This window comes from Corvus cornix, chromosome 4A, assembly GCF_000738735.6.
Source record: "Corvus cornix cornix isolate S_Up_H32 chromosome 4A, ASM73873v5, whole genome shotgun sequence".
NCBI lineage: Eukaryota > Metazoa > Chordata > Aves > Passeriformes > Corvidae > Corvus > Corvus cornix.
The window spans coordinates 8099694-8117729 of NC_047058.1; the positions used below are offsets into that span (position 1 = coordinate 8099694).

At 43.2% G+C, this 18036-nt stretch overlaps 1 protein-coding gene across 6 annotated transcripts in view; it reads left to right on the plus strand.

Annotated features, from left to right (window-relative positions):
• The window catches only part of PLS3 (plastin 3), a 50455-nt gene that overhangs the window by 30590 nt on the left and 1829 nt on the right, over positions 1–18036 (plus strand). For 5 of the 6 annotated variants that reach the window (XM_039571749.1, XM_010407615.3, XM_010407617.3 and 2 more), the window contains 14 exons: positions 6061–6224; positions 8589–8718; positions 9154–9286; positions 10545–10626; positions 11284–11449; positions 12530–12672; positions 13896–13922; positions 14035–14130; positions 14642–14837; positions 15482–15560; positions 15719–15833; positions 15947–16080; positions 16926–17049; positions 17642–17766. In XM_039571749.1, the coding sequence (XP_039427683.1) occupies positions 6061–6224; positions 8589–8718; positions 9154–9286; positions 10545–10626; positions 11284–11449; positions 12530–12672; positions 13896–13922; positions 14035–14130; positions 14642–14837; positions 15482–15560; positions 15719–15833; positions 15947–16080; positions 16926–17049; positions 17642–17766 (1714 nt within the window). The remainder of the gene's footprint in view (positions 1–6060; positions 6225–8588; positions 8719–9153; positions 9287–10544; positions 10627–11283; positions 11450–12529; positions 12673–13895; positions 13923–14034; positions 14131–14641; positions 14838–15481; positions 15561–15718; positions 15834–15946; positions 16081–16925; positions 17050–17641; positions 17767–18036) is intronic. The other variant, XM_010407619.3, reaches the window with a different exon arrangement.

The window sequence follows — 18036 nt, forward strand, 5'->3', positions numbered from 1 at the left end:
TGGCATTGCAGAAGCCTCTGGCAGGCTGCTTCAGGAAACTGAAATGGGCAAAAAAGTGACATAATGGAAAAAATTGTTTTCTGTTGGTTTAGTTTCCTGATACGGCTTACTGAAGGATCAGAGAACTAGCACGGAGGGGTGGGGATGGGAGTGTAGCCGAGGGGACTGAGGTCAGTGTGTGCAGCTGGGGAACCACACCCAGGACTGGCACTGGCCAGGATCTAGTTGCGCAAGTGGTGAGAGCCAGCATTTTGTTTTCCTAACTGGACATGGGCATCACTTGAGCACTGGCTGTATATACAAAATCATAGTTGCCTCTTATCTGTATTGGGTGTTACCACCCTCTAGGGCAGGGTGACTGCGAAAACTCTCACTTGCTCAGAATTTCCAGTCTGCAGAGAGAATTGTGAATTTCAGAGGCAGCTGATTCTCGTGGAGCAGTATCCCCTGTTGGAACTTGAAGCAAGTTGCATTTTAAAGAGTTCCCTCTCCTCTCTCGCTCTTCTCAAGACTTTTGCAGCAGGTAGAAGTGAGTTGCCACAGAGGGAGATGTTCCTTGGGAGGAAGCATAGTGTTTCTCTCTGCCTAATGTGCCTCTCTGTCTAATGTACCACTGAGTGCAGATCTCAATAAGGCCGGGATATAGGCAGCCTCTTCTGTCCTTGGATGCATTTAAAATTATTAACCTCTCTGGAATGTGGTGGCTTTTTGTCATTAGTGTGGGGGAAATTATTGAGATTAGGTTGGCTGGCTGCCTTTGTGCTGGAAACATGGAGAAACGCAGGTCAAATCCTGGTTTGTTTTAGGAAACCAGCTCACCCTGCCCAGGAGGTGGGTCCCTGTTTGGTTTTAAATTATAAAGGCAGTGTCCGAACTTAGATATTAATGAGAAATGAGCTAATTATCCTGGACATACCCACAAATGAGATAGGATCTGCTAGTTCTTTTCAACTGCCTTTTTGTGTGCTTTAGGCATGGTAGAGACCGCAAGCATGTGGGACACACCTGCCAGGAGTGTCTTTAATGGTCTCATTCCCTTTATTCTTGCCTAAAGGAGCCATGTTTGCCCTGGGATATGGAACTGGTCACTGGCCGGGTGACTGACTTTCACTGTGAACTTCTAATAGCATCTCTAGTGAATGTGAACAGAAGTTGGACTAAGACTGCTGTATAAAATGAAGCCTGTTTATCGTCTCCCAGCTACTTGGAAGATTTGTAACACAGCTGAGAAGCATGGTTATAGCAAAACTCAGTTGGTTGGCTTCTAGGATGTCATGAAGGAGATGTGGGGAGAAGGAAACATTTCATAGGGTGATTTATGCTCACCAAGATGTGCCCTGCTCTGATGCATGGCTGGTTGGGCTTCCTGGAGACCTGCTTTAACTCCAGCTTGGGGTAAGTTGCTGCTCTGGATGTGTAAGTTGATGGGACTTTAAAGGTGTATGTTTGACCAGCTTTTCTGTATACAGCTGGACTGGACTGAGACATCTGGGGATGCTGGAAGGCAGTGAGGTATGTTACTAAGTACTCTATCACCACTTGCCTTCCACGCCACTTGAAGGTATTTCCTCTCTCTCATGCAGCTGGTGTGCTGTTCTTTGACAGCCAGCAAAAGGCATGAGTCCCATAGACATCCTACTGCTTATTAAAACAATCCACAGGTGAGAAACCACTGTTTAAGGTTATCACTAAAGTCAGCTACAGCGCAGACAAGCAGCTCCCACCATCCTACAGGCAGATATTTGTCTTGGAACTGATCCAACTGGTAAAGAACAGTGGGGAAAAGAAGCTTTGGTAATGTCTGAAAACAGTCATTAAGTGTGGCATTGGAGCTGTCTAGGCTTTAAGTGACCCGCAGGTTAGTGGGAGAAGAGCAGGTTGCTCCAGATCTCATTGGATCTCTGAATTTGTTCTGTGGAACAGGGGCTTGTTAGTGTGTACTTGGGGCCAAACAGTGGCACTTCAGAGGGGAGGTGTGGCAGAATAAAATCTGCAAACTTGCTCTCTTTATTTGTCTTCCTGCTCATTCCTTCTAAGATAAGCAGAAATAAGCTTCTTTTCTGGAAACACGACATACGCAAAAATCATAACTCAGCTGAACACTTTGTTCAGCGCTGCAAGGTGGTAAAACAATGGCTCTGAAATGTTGGCTTAGGGCAAATAGGATCTGTGATCCTGCTAGTGTGTCCTGCTGAGCATATGTCCTTAAAAGGAAATGTGTGGGTTACTTTCCCCTCTTGCATCCTGTTATTTAAGCTATTTTAAGTACTTGTCCTCAGGAGGAAGCTGAGGCAGAGCTTGAAGCAGCTTTTGGGATTCATTGCGGCTTTGCTGCACCACCTGCACATGGCAGAGGCCAGTGCTGTGTGTTGCTGCTGTGACCTTTCTCAGGTTTAGCGTGCGGGCATGCATACATCTTTCAGTAGAAATAGGAAACTTCAGATGTGCTGTAGTTTCCTTTCCATCAGGCAGACTATAATGAATCCAGGCTGTAGCTTGTCTGTTAAAACAATTTTGCTTTCTTCCATTAGTAATTCTGGGCAGGCCGCTGAACAATTTCATTTGGGATAGCTTCTATTTTGACAGCCTCTTCAGCTGTTGAATACCATCTCAGATTTTGTTAGAGAGGGATTATAGACCACCTTCTTTCTGAAGTCTGGTCCTGTTGCAGGACATCCAGCAAGGCACCATATGGTAGGCCTGCAGTAATGCTGGAAATAGTTTTGGAACTGGCTGGTACTGCAGAGGTGGGTTTTTTTGTTGTTGTTTTTTTTTTTTTTTTTTCCTTTTGTTTTTTTTGGTGCTTTTTTAAAATGCTGCTTCTTTGTACATTTGATGCCAGAAGGGGAACAGAGACAGTAGGAAGGGAAGCAGCTGCCCTATGGGATAGGGGTCTCAGGCCTATTGTAATGTCAGGCTTTTTGACATGTTAAGAACAGGTTCATTTTCCATCACATAGTCAATCAGTGACTACTTGACTCTGCTACCAAGCCAAAACCACAGGCCAGCACCACTTTATGGTAAAACCAGCAGGCTTTAACGCTCAAATTTGTCAACCAGCTAGAACTTGAAATGAGAGCATCTTCAGTGCAAAACCAGTAACTTGGTGTGTGGTCTTAGAGTTAAACTAACAGACCTGATTTACTTGTAATTCTCACTCCCAAGTGTCTGGGACGTAGATGCCGTTTTACTCTGTGAAGTTAAATTGGTGATCAATTTTTTTTCCCAGAATACTATGGAAGAGTAACTCTTACAAGTGGATATTTGGGATATTGTTAAGAGTTGCAAGACCTTAGGTCCTGAATCCTGAGAATCAAAGGTTTTGAGTGAGTTAAGGTGTGTCCTTCACACTTGTTTTTTTCTGTTTGTCTGAGCCCAATGCAGCGTGATGGGCAAAATCTTTCTTTGTGCCATGCTCCTGACTCATGTGAGGTCCCATGTGAGTGTGTTTTTCAGATGGCTCTTTGTGTGGCAGAGCTCCTATTTCTTATTGCTTTTTTTTTAGTGAGCAAAGGTAAATCTTCTTTGAACTAGGCACACCTGGAGGACTGGGAAGATGCTGATTGCAGGAGTGAATGAAACCATCAGACTGGGCAGATGTTGGCCTAGCTTGGAGTAAATTCCTGATACCAGCCCTGCAGGGCTTCATATGTAGAACCAAGCTCTAAATAGGTTTCAGCATCCTTTTATCCATACGTTCCTTATTGGAGTTGCAGACTTTGGAGCTTGGTTTCCTGATGTCTCACCTAACAGGCTTCTGCCTCCTGAAATACCATATAAGGTTTTATTCCTTTCACATCTGAATAGGCTCAGACATGCAAGCCTGAATCAGAAATACTTCTGAATGCTTAACCTAGACATGTCAAGAGGAAAACCTTTACCAAATCTGAATCAAAATCAGATCCTATCAAGGATACAATATATATTTTGAAGTCTTATTTTCTCTGTTCTTTGCCTGCTACTTACATCTACTCTAACCTTTGGGTAGATGTAGAAGTTAGGTGGTGGATTGATTGGAAGAAGTGATGAACGGATGTTTCTGGATTTACATGCTTAATTTGTCAGCATGCTGAGGGATTGTGGTTGGTTCAGTCCGGCACAGGCAAAAGCAATGGAAGTTGACTGTAGGCTGAGGGTGAAAGCAAAGTTTTGTTTTAGGTTCACAGGCTCTGGAGATTAGGAAATCCCTTCTTGACTTATTTTCCTCACTGGCTGTAAGGAGGGGAAAAGATGCATAATTGTAAAGTTAGATTCAGTAATAAAAATACCATAATAGAAGAAGCTGTGATTTATCTAGAGGGGAAATAGTTTGCTCATGACATCTCACGCTGGACTGTTAATAAAGCTTGCCTTTGTAAGCTTGTATTATTTTGGAATAAAATTCTAAAACTGAGGGCCAGACAGCAGCCTATTGGTATCATTAATCACTGCTGAAAACCACTTTATTTCATCAGCGCTATTGTAAACACTGGCTTTACATAAAGTAGTTTAATGTATTTTTTAATCCACTGGAATTGATGCTCTGCCTTAGCCTGAGACTGGGGTGTGGGAGGGAGTACAGGTTTGCTCTGGTTACTTTGGATGTTTGCCACTGAGCAAAGTTTCACTTTCTTGCTAACTGATAAAAACAATTTTAAAATCCCATATTCCCATATGGATCTGGAAAATGAGAATGGTTGGAGTGGTGGTGCACACGTGCTGCTTGCTGGAACATTGCTGTGAAACAAAACCTAAAAACCACAGACTCCTTATTGAAAGTAAATTGACCTCCACCATTTGGTTAAAAAAAATAACCCTGGACCTTGGAGCTATCCTGATTGTTTTCTTTTATTCTTGAAAATATCTCCCTTTAAGCATAAATACTGACCCCAGTGGCTGTGGTGAGATTCCGTCTTGAAGAAAACCAAATTCTGGGGCTGGTGCAGCTCTTCAGGCACTCAGTTAACTTCCCTGGGCTGTCTGTAGCACTTGCCTACAGCAAAGGGATTTTAGCATCCTGTTACTGAGCCAGTAACAGTACAACATATCTTGAATCCCTGCCTCTCCAAAGATGGGGCTGGAGGGTCATGCTTATGTTTTGAGGTGTGAATCTGGGCTGTGCAACTACTTCAAATACTCTGTCTCCTTGTGGACCCCTCTCTGCTGAAACCTGGGTGCCAGCTGTGCTGTGAGCAGCACTCTGCTCATCCTGATTAGCTTGGGGAAAGGAGGCACGCAACCCCTGTCTATCCATAGTGGCGGGAAAATCTCACTTCCCTGAAGAAAGGCTGGGGCTGCTGGATTTACCATGTGTGGTGAGTAGATGTGATGATGTCCCCAAAGAGACTGGGATCTGTTGTATGCAAAGCTCCAGTGTCACACTAGATTCTTGTTTTCTTCCTTGGTCTTGTGGGTGACAATATCTCACTAAACACATGGTGCTGCTACGGCTTGGTGATAGACTGTGAAAGCAAATGTCTTTGCAGAGCATTCTTGGGCAGCAATAAAGCACCTGGTTGCAATTTGCTGTCAGTGTTAAATGGAGAACATCACTGACAACATGATAAAGATGCAACTGCAGAGCTGATTTGGTGTTTTCAGTTCCGAAAATAAGAGGTGCTGTGTTTCATTACCATCTATTTTTAACGTGCAAAGGCAGTGGCAGTTAGATGTAAAAAGAGACATTCTGGAGATTGTTTATGAAAATGCAGATGTTCTGTTGTGAAACTTCAACACCAGACTTGTCACATGTGCCCAGAGTCATCCTGGTCAGACTTGCTTTGAAGCTGCTGTTGCCCAGAGCTGCAGGGTTCCCATGGCTTGTGTTGAGACCCTCTCTGAGGATGTGCTGTGTGTATTTACTGCATGCCTTTGGTTCCTAGGGGTGTCCTTTGAACAATGATATTTTTGGTGTGGCCATCCTGCTGTGTGTCCATGCCCTGCATGGATTCAGCAAGTCCCCAGTGTGCAGGTTGCTCTCCATAAAGCTCTTGGACATGGGAGTTGCCCCTCTGTTGGGGGTCATTTCTGTCAGGTACAGGCACATTTCTAAAACCTTCTGCTGCCTCTTCTCTTCCTCAGACCTCAACAGCAATGGGTTCATCTGTGACTACGAGTTGCATGAGCTGTTCAAGGAAGCCAGCCTGCCTCTCCCTGGGTACAAAGTGAGAGAGATCATCCAGAAGCTCATGATTGATGGTGACAAGAATAAAGATGGGAAGATTAGTTTTGAAGAATTCGTCTATGTAAGTGAAATTTCTGAATTGCCAGCAGCCTGGGGGACCCTTTTAGACTAAGCTAAGGAAGACCGTAGAAGAGGTCGAACCTGACTTCTTAGCCACTTACCCTAATCCTAATTTTCTTTTGACAAACTGATCAATTCTGAGGACTAGCCATGTAAAAATCAGTTCTTTGTACAGGTATCTGTATATGATCTGTCTTTTGTGCTGTTATTGACAGCCTTTAGATTTGGACAGTGGAGAAATATTGGTTGGTTTTTGTTCAAAAACCAACCAAAAAGAATCCATGTGGCTTTCCTGTATGATAGCTTCATTGGAGGCCAAAATACTGTTTTTACATGAGGTGACAACTGGAAAAAAAGACTTGAAATGGTCCAAGCTTACAGTATTTACTGGAAGCTGTTCAGTTTTTCCAGGCACACAGATGAATGCTTGTTTTCCCCATGTATCAGTATAATTTCCTTTCTCTGTTTAATGGGACTACAAGTATTTACTGAAGACATGAAAGGGCATTTCAGGACAGACTTGGATTTGTGCTAGGTGCTGATCTAGGAAAATTCAAATCTGTTGCCTTGAAAGGGAAGAATAGGAGTAAGGTGATAGGAAAAGTTGGAGGATCAGTCTTTTTTGGCAGAAATAGGTCAGAATTTATTTTCATAAAAGCACAAGACTTCTGAGATCATGGTTTGATGTACATTCTTCATCCTTTTGATGCTCTGATGACTGAATGCTGAAGGAGTAATTAAAGTATATGCAGTACATTGAGGGAGCTGTTTTCATGTCAGTTAGTTTTCTTGATATTTCTTAATTTATCTTCACCTTAATTGTTCCTTAATTGTTTTCAGACCCTCTGAACTTTTTTAGTTTGGAGCCAACTAGTAAGTTGGAGTTTGCAGTTTGTAAACACTTGCATGCTGGCTGGCTGTTTCAGCTGTTGGTTTGAGCTGGTCCATTACTCCTAACTTTGCACTAGGAAGGAAGAAATAAATCTCTTCTGTTGCATTTGAAAGGTACCAGTGATTGAGTAAACACAAAATGTCTTAGGGCAGCTGAGGTGTACATTAGCAGCAATGCTTAGCTGTATGATTTTTACAAACTGAACTCTTGCTGTTTTCTAACTGAGCATTTTTGCTGCAGTTATGGTAGAAAGAATGACATGAACTGACTTTACATTGGGATAAAGTGATTTAGTGGTACCTCAGCATTAGAGCACATCTTCCCAAGAAGATATGCAATACCAGTAGTTAACACAGGAAATCTCAAAGTAAATAGATCTGCATCAAAATCCTTGTGGTTAAAGCCAACCAACCAGAAATCCCCCAACTTTTGGGCTCTCAAATCTTCAGTCAGCTTTACCTAATCGACCTCTGCATGTCATCAGGAGATGATTTAACTGCACTGTATCATCATCTTGACTTGCCAACTTCCCTGTGTTTAAGGGACGGGGACAGTAAGGTGTGACAACCAGCAGCCTGGACCTGTGGTGACACCTCTGCAGCCTGGTGTCCTCTCCTTTTAGCGGAAGCACGTTTTTGCCCTGCTTTACAGTGCTGTTTCATTTTCTTTTTCTGCGTAATGTTTAGAGAACCTGTATACATTTCATTTGTGTTTTCAGCTTTGTTGAAACTAATTTAGTTCAGTTTTGAGGGAGTTACAGTAGGCTTTCCAGCCACTGAATGTGTTTTTTACTAATAGCTGCTCAGTTCTGTAGGGCCTTGGGGCTGCTAACAGTAACATCCAGCCTGTGCAAATGGCATGTGCATTCTTCCTGTGCTAAAGCATCTCTTTGGCCCTCCAACAAGAGGGTGTTTTGCCAGTTAGCCCAAGCCTGCTGTTGAGGAAGGGGGAATCTTTACCTGCAGCAGTCATTGTTACACTATTGCAGATTTGACTGTTATATGCTTAAAGAGAATTGTTTCTTGGGTTGTGGACAAAGTCTTTTGTGTGAACTAAAGTCACAGTCCCACAAAAATCTGGCTTACACAGAAAGGTTAAAATTGCCCCACAGCTTTCTCAAGTTTGGCCCTGCAGGAACTGCTGCATGTGTTACCTGTACTCAGACTGCAAAAGTTTCATGTTTTTTTCTTGTGGTCTCTTGAAATCTACTTGTAAAGGTAAATATATGCAAGGTACTTCATGGCTAGTGCTTCTGTTTCAATAGGCACTTGCAGTGTGTGTTTGAGAAAGTGGGATGACTCTGCCCACTATCCATGTCAGATTTAATATCACTACACCCTTGCTGGGCCCTTCACATTCACTGATCTTACTGTGAAGTTTGCTTTGAAGCTGAGAAGAAATAGCTCCTTCTGTGGTCCTTTTTGTTTTATGAAGACAATTTTTTCTTGTCTAACAGAGCACTTTAAATTGTAGATTTTCCAAGAGGTGAAAAGCAGCGATATCGCTAAAACATTCCGAAGAGCCATTAACAGGAAGGAAGGAATCTGTGCCATCGGGGGCACCTCAGAGCTCTCCAGTGAGGGGACCCAGCACTCCTACTCAGGTACCACTCTATCTCTTGGGCTTTTGCATGTCCTGTGCCAAAACCAGCCCATTTCTACCATGTCCTGTGCTGTGCTCTAGTTCTCCAAGAGCTGAATGATCTCGTGTCAGGGTGAGAGCAGGACAGAATTTATATGCTGCAAATTTAGCAGTGTATAAGTTAAATGTGTTCTTATTTGCTTCGTTAACTGTGCTTGCTGATGAAGTCCTTGTGTCATACTTGAGTATAATAAAGTTGAGTAACAGGTAAATAACAGGAATATTCTGGAACTTGTAAGTGAGAGTCTTCTTTCTTTAAACTTTGTGTGACTAATAAAATGTGTGGTAATGATAGTGGGGCTGTTACTTCCCTGGGCTATTGTACTCTGCTTCTTTTAGGAAAATCTTTGCTATGTTATGAAAAAACCTGTTTTAAATTTACAATTGGTTATCTTAGAGGAAGAGAAATATGCCTTTGTAAACTGGATAAACAAAGCCCTGGAAAATGATCCCGACTGTAGGCACGTTATTCCAATGAACCCAAATACAGATGACCTGTTCAAAGCTGTGGGAGATGGGATTGTGCTATGGTAAGTCATGATGGCTTCTGAATTAAAGAAAAAAAATTAAAAATCAGCAAAATAACGTTCCAAAACTGTAGTTAGGGGAATTTTCATCCTATTCTAGGCTGGTTTTGTGACTGGTGTGTGTGCATAATGTTTTGCAAATATAAAAAGAGGCTCAGTCTTCCAGGCTTTCACTGCCATTTTGTGATGCCTCAGCTTTGGTGCCAGCTGATATTTTCATCCAGTGCTTTTGTTTGGGCTTGAGACTTGAGTTTGCTGAGGGGGCAGAAGGTATTTTGTGGGAGCAGGAGTTGTCCTGGTGCAAACTCAGCCTGGTGCTGGGTAGCTTGAAGGTGGTTACATGTGATAAATAGCCCATTCTCTTGGATGTTTAGACAGGCCTTATCTATCCTCTGTGGGAATGTTAGTGACCTTATTATGCATTAACCCAAAAAAGGATTTTCTGGGAATCCTCTTGTTCTTTTTGATAACTGCACTTAGTAAGGCTGCTAAATGCCACCAACCTTCTGTGTATGAGGTTTTTGTTGGTTTTATGGGTTAGGTTCATTTGTTTTATTGTAAGTGAATTAATATAGTGAAGAAATGGATCAACCTGGAATTTCAGTAATTCTGTATCAATACACAAAGTAAGTGTAAGTCAGTTAGCTGTTGTCTTTAATTTTTTTTATTTTTTAACCTTAGCTGATGATACATATTTTTAGTTTATTTCCCAAGTTTCAAGTAATTCATGGCTTTAGGCAAAGACTGAACTGAGTAGGAAGTAGTTCATCATATAAAGTTTAAATTTGCCTTATTTTGTGTTGATTAAAAATTCATTATGCTCACATGTTCCCCACTGAGCTCTCCAAGTGTTTGTTCTTTTTTGGGGCATGTTTTCTTGCCAGCAGTAGTAAACCTTTACAATAGGAGGAAGTTTGTTGTCTTACTAGAATGTGCAGTGGATGTCAGCAGAGCATTGAGTCTTCACTAGTTCAGAGACTGCACTGTGAATAATTCATGTGCTCTTTTTGCTCCAGCAGCTGAGATCAGCAGTGGCTGGGAACATGTTTAAAGTTTCAGGCTTAGCTATTACTTACGAATACATTCTCGAGAATGTAAATATTAACTTCTGATTTATACAACCTTCATTTTATGAAAAAAAATTACACAAAACGAAGCAGGCTAAAGGAAATGTGCTGTGGTGTATTGTCACAGTACACTGAGTTTTGTTTGGATTAAATACTAAATGTTGTTCAAATAGAATTGTTTTTCCCCCTAACAGCAAAATGATCAATCTTTCTGTTCCTGACACAATTGATGAAAGAGCAATTAATAAGAAGAAACTCACACCATTCATAATTCAGGTATCATGCGTTTCTGTATTTTATTTTCTGAAATTCATATTAAGATAGAATTAATGAATGCAGCATGATGACTCAAGGCATTATTGTGGAATGTTGGAAAGGAGCAAGTTCTATAACTTCTGTTTATTATTAAATGCAGTTTTGTACTGTGCATAATTGACAGTTCTGTGGCCATGGTTCAAAAATGCTGAATTAATGACAAAATGGGTAAAGTGGCTGAAATGCTGTGCACACATGATATTGCTGTGGTGATAATGTACAGCACTGTCTTTTTTAAACAATGTGGTTATTGATGTTGGCTATGAATAATTTCATACTAGGGCAGGTTGTTTTTGTGAGGATGCCTGTGTGTGTGTATAAATTAGCACTTTTCTAGCCTTATTCTTGTTGATACCACTAGATGCAACTAACTTGCAGGCTGAAATTAAATACCAGAGGGTGAAACTAAACCCTGGTGTCTAGTTCAGTTCTCATTGATTCAGCCTGCTGCCACCATAGCTTCCTTAAAACTTCAGGTGGAGAGTGGCCGGGAGTGTTTCCTCTGAGCTACTGCTGTTGGAGCAAGGACAAGGGGCAAACCTCCACTCTGCTGGTGCTGGATGAAAGGGAAAGCAGCATCTCCCTGGACTCTGTCTGACTGGGCTTTGCTGTTTGCAGGAGAACCTGAACCTGGCCTTGAATTCTGCATCCGCCATCGGCTGTCATGTTGTCAATATTGGTGCAGAGGACTTGAGGGAAGGAAAACCCCACCTGGTCCTTGGACTCCTCTGGCAGATCATTAAGATTGGCTTGTTTGCTGACATCGAGCTCAGCAGAAATGAAGGTAATTTAAATTCTAAGTTGTTACTTCTAAAGCATGAATACAGCATTGCTTGTGCTGTCAGCCCCAGCCCTGCCGTTGCTTTTTCCCTCCCTCCTCTCTGCTGGAAGAAGGATCATGTGCCAAGCTGAATGTTCTCCAGCCTGTTTGTAGCTGTGCAGCAGGTTCATGCAGGTGGGTTGTGCCATCCTGGTGATGTGTATCAGCCTTGGAGAACTGGCTGAACACCAGCCTGTAAGTCAAGATGTAGCTTGGCTTGAGCCTGGCAGTGAAGGAGCACATTGCTTGGTGATGCCCTAGGCAGCTCCAGCTGCAGGTACCTCACAGTGTTGGGATGTGGCAAAACTGCTTGCATCCTTTTAGGATTATGGACAACTGCATATCTTTCGCAAAAAAATTCTTAAAAGGGGGCTTCAGCTCTGTGGTAACCATTTGGTTCTAAAATCCTCCGTACTACTGTCAGTGGTGCAGCTTGAGCTCTTGCTTTGTCCTAGGTAGTGAGAGACTGGTGCTGCAGATGTCTCCCTGTGCTCACTTGGTCCTGCGTGACAGCCTCCAAAATTTAAACTTTCCAAATTGTCTGAAGAGCCCTGACATACCTGCATGTGCTATCAGAGCATCCAGAGGGATGGAGGGGCTTCAGTGTCTTTTATTTAAGCTTCCCCATTGCGAAGTGTTGACGTAGTTTGGCTTAGATTGAAAATTCATGGCAAGAGAAGCACTGGCCAGCAGAAAGGGTGCTTATCTTGGCTCCTCTGGGTTTTTTTAATGGTGCTTATGAAACTGCTTGGAAGCATTTTTCATTGAGATAGAAGTGCATTTGCATTTAGCTTCCTGTCATTAGCTAAAAGACTGACATAAAGTCCAGAAAATTTTGTTATACAAGAAAATGGAAAATACTTTTTTACACATATTTTTCTAGATCATTTATACTCCTCTCTGTGTAACAGCCAACTCAGGAAAAACTCTGCTTTACCCAGAATATTTTGACATAATCAGTAATTAGTATTGTACCCCCCTGAAATCTTGCTGCAGCTCTGACATGCAGGTTTGACTCTTCCCTCACAAGCATTTTTCTTGTAGCACTGGCTGCCTTACTTCGTGATGGTGAAAATCTGGAGGACCTTATGAAACTGTCCCCAGAAGAGCTGCTCCTAAGATGGGCCAACTTCCACCTGGAAAATGCAGGCTGGCACAAAATCAGTAACTTCAGCTCAGATATCAAGGTACCAAAGCTCTCCTGATTTGCAATGCCTGGGAAAAGACTGGGAGCCAGACAGGGATGTGTTTGCATGTGTAAATGAGGCCTTTCATCCTCAGACAGGACCTTTCCTGACCCTAATAAACTGAATGGTCTTACCAGGGGGGTTTGCATGTTATATTTGAGGTCCTGCAGTGCTGTTCTCTCTTGCCATGAGGATGAGCCCAGTGTTGAACTGAGTGTTTCTCTTCCAGTGCTGCTGAGGTGTGTTTTAATCAACTACAAAACTGGTATTACTTACATGTTTTCAAATGTCCTTAATCCATATTTTGATGAAGATAATGGGGGAAAATGCTTCACTGTAGAGTGAGACTTCCACATACTCTTGGCAGGTGATGGCATTTCATCTAAAATGTCATGGGCTGGAGAGAGGAAGGGAAGCAAGACCTCTTATTCTTCACTTGGGTTTAGTAGGAATGGGAGTGGGGACTCTTAAAGCTGCTTTTCAGATGTGAGGGGGGCACTGGTGAGAAATGGACTATGGTGACTCCAGGTCAGCGTGGGGCATCCAGACACTGGTCTCAGCAGTTTTCTGGAGCTTATTCACATGGCCAGCAGTTTCAAGGAGGAGAAAGATTGAGATAGAAAAAAAATTGATAATTGAGGTGTATGGGGAACATAGATCTGACCTGTGTGTGTGCATGTGTGCATAGTCACTCTTATTTCCAACTTCAAAATTACAGTTTTGCTGGTAGCTGTTGGCTTCTCTGGTGCATACCCTAGGCTGCCATGATACGCTGAGGTCCTCCTTAATGCTGAGGACTAAAAGGACATGTAGTTGATAAATAATCACTACAGCTATTGGCTCCTCCTGGTTTGACCATCCCTGGCCTCTCTCCTCTAAGCTGTTCTAGCTAATGCACAGGCACAGAAGAAAACATTCAGACATCTTATAATCAGCTTTTTGCTTGGAATTTGTCTTCACTGAGCCATTTTCATTATTGCTGTAGCAGTAGGAATGGCTGCCTTGTTTAGAGGTTAGGGCTGCCTTGGGGCATCTGGGGGCCACGAGTGTGAGCAGCATGGGGTCATTGCCTCCTCCAGCCACTGCAGAGGTGGTTTTGACACCAGAGCATGCAGCAGAGGCAGCTTTCAAACAGTCAAACCACATAATTGTCATCCTAAATATTTCTAACCTATTCCCTTTGTTTCCTTTCCTGCTGCCTGGATTTCTACCTCTCTTTTAAGCTTACAGATTTTGGCAATTCAGTAAAGGTACATAAGCCAATTATGCATGGTGACTTGTTAAAAATGACCTTTAAATGAACTGCTGTGATGTATTCACTGCTGTGCAGGAGAGCTGAATTTCCTTTTTCATTCATTTCAGGATTCCAGAGCCTATTTTCACCTCCTCAATCAAATTGCACCCAAAGGGCAGAAAGAAGGAGAGCCTCAGATTGATATTAACATGTCGGGTTTCAATGTAAGTATTCAGGCTGTCATGTCCTCATCCTGTAGAATCATGAACTACCTGTACCCTATCATTGCCCCATGACATCTGGGTAACCTGGTATCTTAATTTCTAGAGCGTGTACAATGTCAGTGGCCATGTGCACACCTCAGGTGTGTGCTCAGTGAGTGCTTGCTGCCAGCCTGGTCACTACCCTCCAATTAACAGAGGTGATTGAGCAATTCTTTGTAGGCTTGCTCCATTCAGAAGCATACTGACTTATTTTGAACCACCAAGTTCCAAAAGCATGAAAATTTGACAGCATGTGAGCTTGGAAAGCACCATGCTAAGAAAAATAGCAAGACAAGCCATGACAGTGGCACAGCAGCAGGAGTTGGTGTGTGTGCCTCATCCATTTGCTCAGTTAGCAACTGATGCCAGACATGGACTTGGGACATTGCTCCAGGTAGTGGTTAGGAGCTTCCCATCTGCTTTGTAGCCCAGTCTCTCCCATGACAGCTCTTGTCTGTTACATCCCTGGCAGGAAAAGGATGACTTGCGGAGGGCAGAGTATATGCTGCAGCAGGCAGATCGGCTTGGCTGCCGGCAGTTTGTCACACCGGCTGATGTGGTTAGTGGCAACCCCAAACTGAACCTGGCCTTCGTTGCCAACCTGTTCAACAAGTACCCAGCGCTTACCAAGCCTGAAAACCAGGACATCGACTGGACCCTTTTGGAAGGTGATGGCCGTATCAGTCACAAAATTAGCAGGAGGGGACTATCTAAAGTAAACAGTTGTGTCATAGGAGGCTGTGCCCTACAGAGGTATCTCCATTGAAGTAACACCTATGATTTGAGGCTTCAGTGCTGCAGTGGTTGTTTACTCATTTGGGGCAGATGAGGAGGGCACTTGGCAGCCTGTTCAGCTGCTCTGACCCTGTTGTGGAGCCTGAACCTCTAGGCACACTGACAGCTGCCAGTCGCAATGCCAGAGGATTTGGTTTTGCCATTTCCTGTGATGGGTAAGGAAACCTCGGTAATGGTGAGATGTTCATGGGAGCGCTAATTGTTGGCCCAGCTAGGACTGGGGTTGTGACAGCAGTTAGCTAACACCCATGTGAAAGACCTTTCTGCTCCTTTTTCTTGAAGAAAGTGCAAAAGGCATCCTCTTCTGAGGCCTGAGGAAATCAAAATGATAGCTAAGACTAGATAGCAGGGTCACCCTCTTCCTTTGAAAAAAATTATAGTAGAAAAAATTACTCCTTCTCTGCTTAAAACCTCGTGGTGAGCTCTGCTGCTCAAAGCTTCCTGCCTTGCAAAGTGGAAATCCCTGCTCAGCTTTGAACTTGCAGAATTTGCAATGAACCTGTTTTCTGTCATGTAGGAGAGACACGTGAGGAACGGACCTTCCGCAATTGGATGAATTCTCTTGGTGTGAACCCTCACGTAAATCACCTCTACGGGTAAACTTTAGGCTCTTGGGAGACCCAGCTTTTTTTTTCTTTTTAGGGTTGTTGAAATTGCAACAATCTGTAAGGAATAGTAATTATTCATGATGTGACAAAGTCAGAGTGCACTCAAATCTCGAAACATTAGACTTAATCCATGTTTTCCACTTTAGTGATCTCCAAGATGCACTGGTAATACTACAACTGTATGAAAAGATCAAAGTTCCTGTTGACTGGAATAAGGTTAACAAGCCTCCGTACCCTAAACTTGGAGCAAATATGAAAAAGGTAAAAATGTCAAAAGACTTTAAAAGAAGTCATGGACACTAAAAATTCCTATTCGAGGCTTTCAGTCAAGTGAGTGTGAGTGATTTTTCTGTTTGAACTCTTGTCCTGTGTAGCTAGAAAACTGTAACTACGCTGTAGACTTGGGAAAGCATCCAGCTAAATTCTCCCTGGTTGGCATTGGAGGGCAAGATCTGAATGATGGAAACCCAACACTGACACTGGCCTTGGTCTGGCAGTTGATGAGAAGGTAGGGCGCCTCTCAAATATGAATGGAGTACAGAACTGGGGAAGTTTTTTCCATGAGAGCGTTGCTGCACCTGGAACAGGTCACCCAGAAAGATTGTAAACCCTCTGCCCTTCAGGGGGTGTCTGAGACACACCTGGGAAAAACTGTGATAGAGCTGCACATGAGAGGCTGGAGCAAACACCTCTGGACAGCCCGTTGGTGGACCTCTGATCATCCTGTGACAAGGATCACCTCTCTCTCACCTGCTCAAGTCTGGTCCACATGCAGAAACTCTGAGCAGGAATATTACAGAACTTTTATGTTCTAATTTTTAATTGGAAATTGAGAGGGAAACATTCTGGGGCTGCTCTGTGGCCCTCTTTTGCATTGGAATGGGGGAAAGAAGAAACTTAATAACAGAGAAAGTTGATCTTCCTGTTTCTTATCTAGTTCTGAAGAATTGCAAGATTATGCACTTATATGTCTGGAAAAAAGGTGCATGGTAGCTCCTAATTTGGCATTAGAGGTCTGAATGCCAACTCCTGAGTAAATACACACCTTTTAGGTAATGTGTTACCCCTATGGAGCAAATGCTCAATGGTCAAACAGTTTAACAAGTGTCCTGAGCCCAAGCAATTTTGTGAGCTCCTATTAAAGGGCATGAAACGCTAGAAAGACTAAATGCTTTAACAGAAATCACACTTCAGATGGTTCTTTCTTTTTGCTAAAGGAGTTTAAAAATACCCCCAAACCCAGAGCTGAGACTATGTAAAGACTTTCCAAGCTGCCATGGTTCATGTTGCATCCTGGCTGCATGGCTTTTCTCTGGCTCTGTGCCTAGTCTTGTTCTCTCTCCTGGCTCTCAGGTACACGCTGAATGTCCTCGAGGACCTGGGTGATGGTCAGAAAGCCAACGATGACATTATAGTCAGCTGGGTAAACCAGACCCTGAAAGAAGCTGGCAAGTCCACCTCCATCCAAAACTTCAAGGTGCAGGTTCCCTTCTTGCATACAAAAGGAGATGAGTGCCCAAAATTTCTTTCCTTGGCTGGAGGAACAGCAGGGACATCTTAGAAAGGAGTTTAAACAGGACAGGATTCAGTCTGTGCTGGGATGTGCTGGGAACAGAGTGGCTTCAAGCTAAAGATAGGAGACTGTTTAGGACTGCCCATAGCAGGGAGTAGTGGCAGAGGAGGGGAGGGTGGTCAGGATCTGGGGCAGAGGTGGGAGTTGAGATGCTGGCAAGCAAAGGGGCTGGAGCTGGTGTGCGTTTGGAGGTGAGCACTGTGCCTCGGGCTGTGCTCAGCAGGTCAGACCTGCTGCCTGCACAATGATTACTTCTTTGTATTTTCAGGGCACTGGCAGTAAATTGGAGTAATAGTATTGTATTATCACCAAAGGTGAGGCAGCAGTTTGGTTTTCCCTCTGGTCCACCTGGGAATAGTCACTAACACTGCTGCTTTGAAAAGGCTTACTTAAAATTTCTTTGGTTGCATGTTGCAGAGCAGCTGAATTGAGGTGAGAATTATGCTTTAAGGATTGGACACTCTCATCTTTACTTCTCTGTCCCTGTATTCTCTAGGACAAGACTATCAGCACGAGCTTGGCAGTTGTGGATTTAATCGATGCCATACAGCCTGGATGTATCAACTATGACCTTGTAAAGACTGGTCACCTGTCAGAAGATGACAAGCAAAATAACGCTAAGTAAGTTTGCTCTCTCAAAAGCTGTTTTGGATTGAAAGGGTGCACATTCAATGTGCTGGCCTCAAGCTGCAGGTGTTTTGACCACTGTTTGTTGCTGTGGTTTTCAAAAGTCTCTTATAAGGCACAGTACTTTTTATACAGGCAGCACTGACTGAAATCCAGTTGCTGTCCTTGCCTGTGACGCTGGAGGGAGCAGTAGGCTGAACTGTAGCTTGCTGAGAGAAAAGCAGAACAGCTCTGGCAGTTCTTACCAGTGATACTCCATTTCTC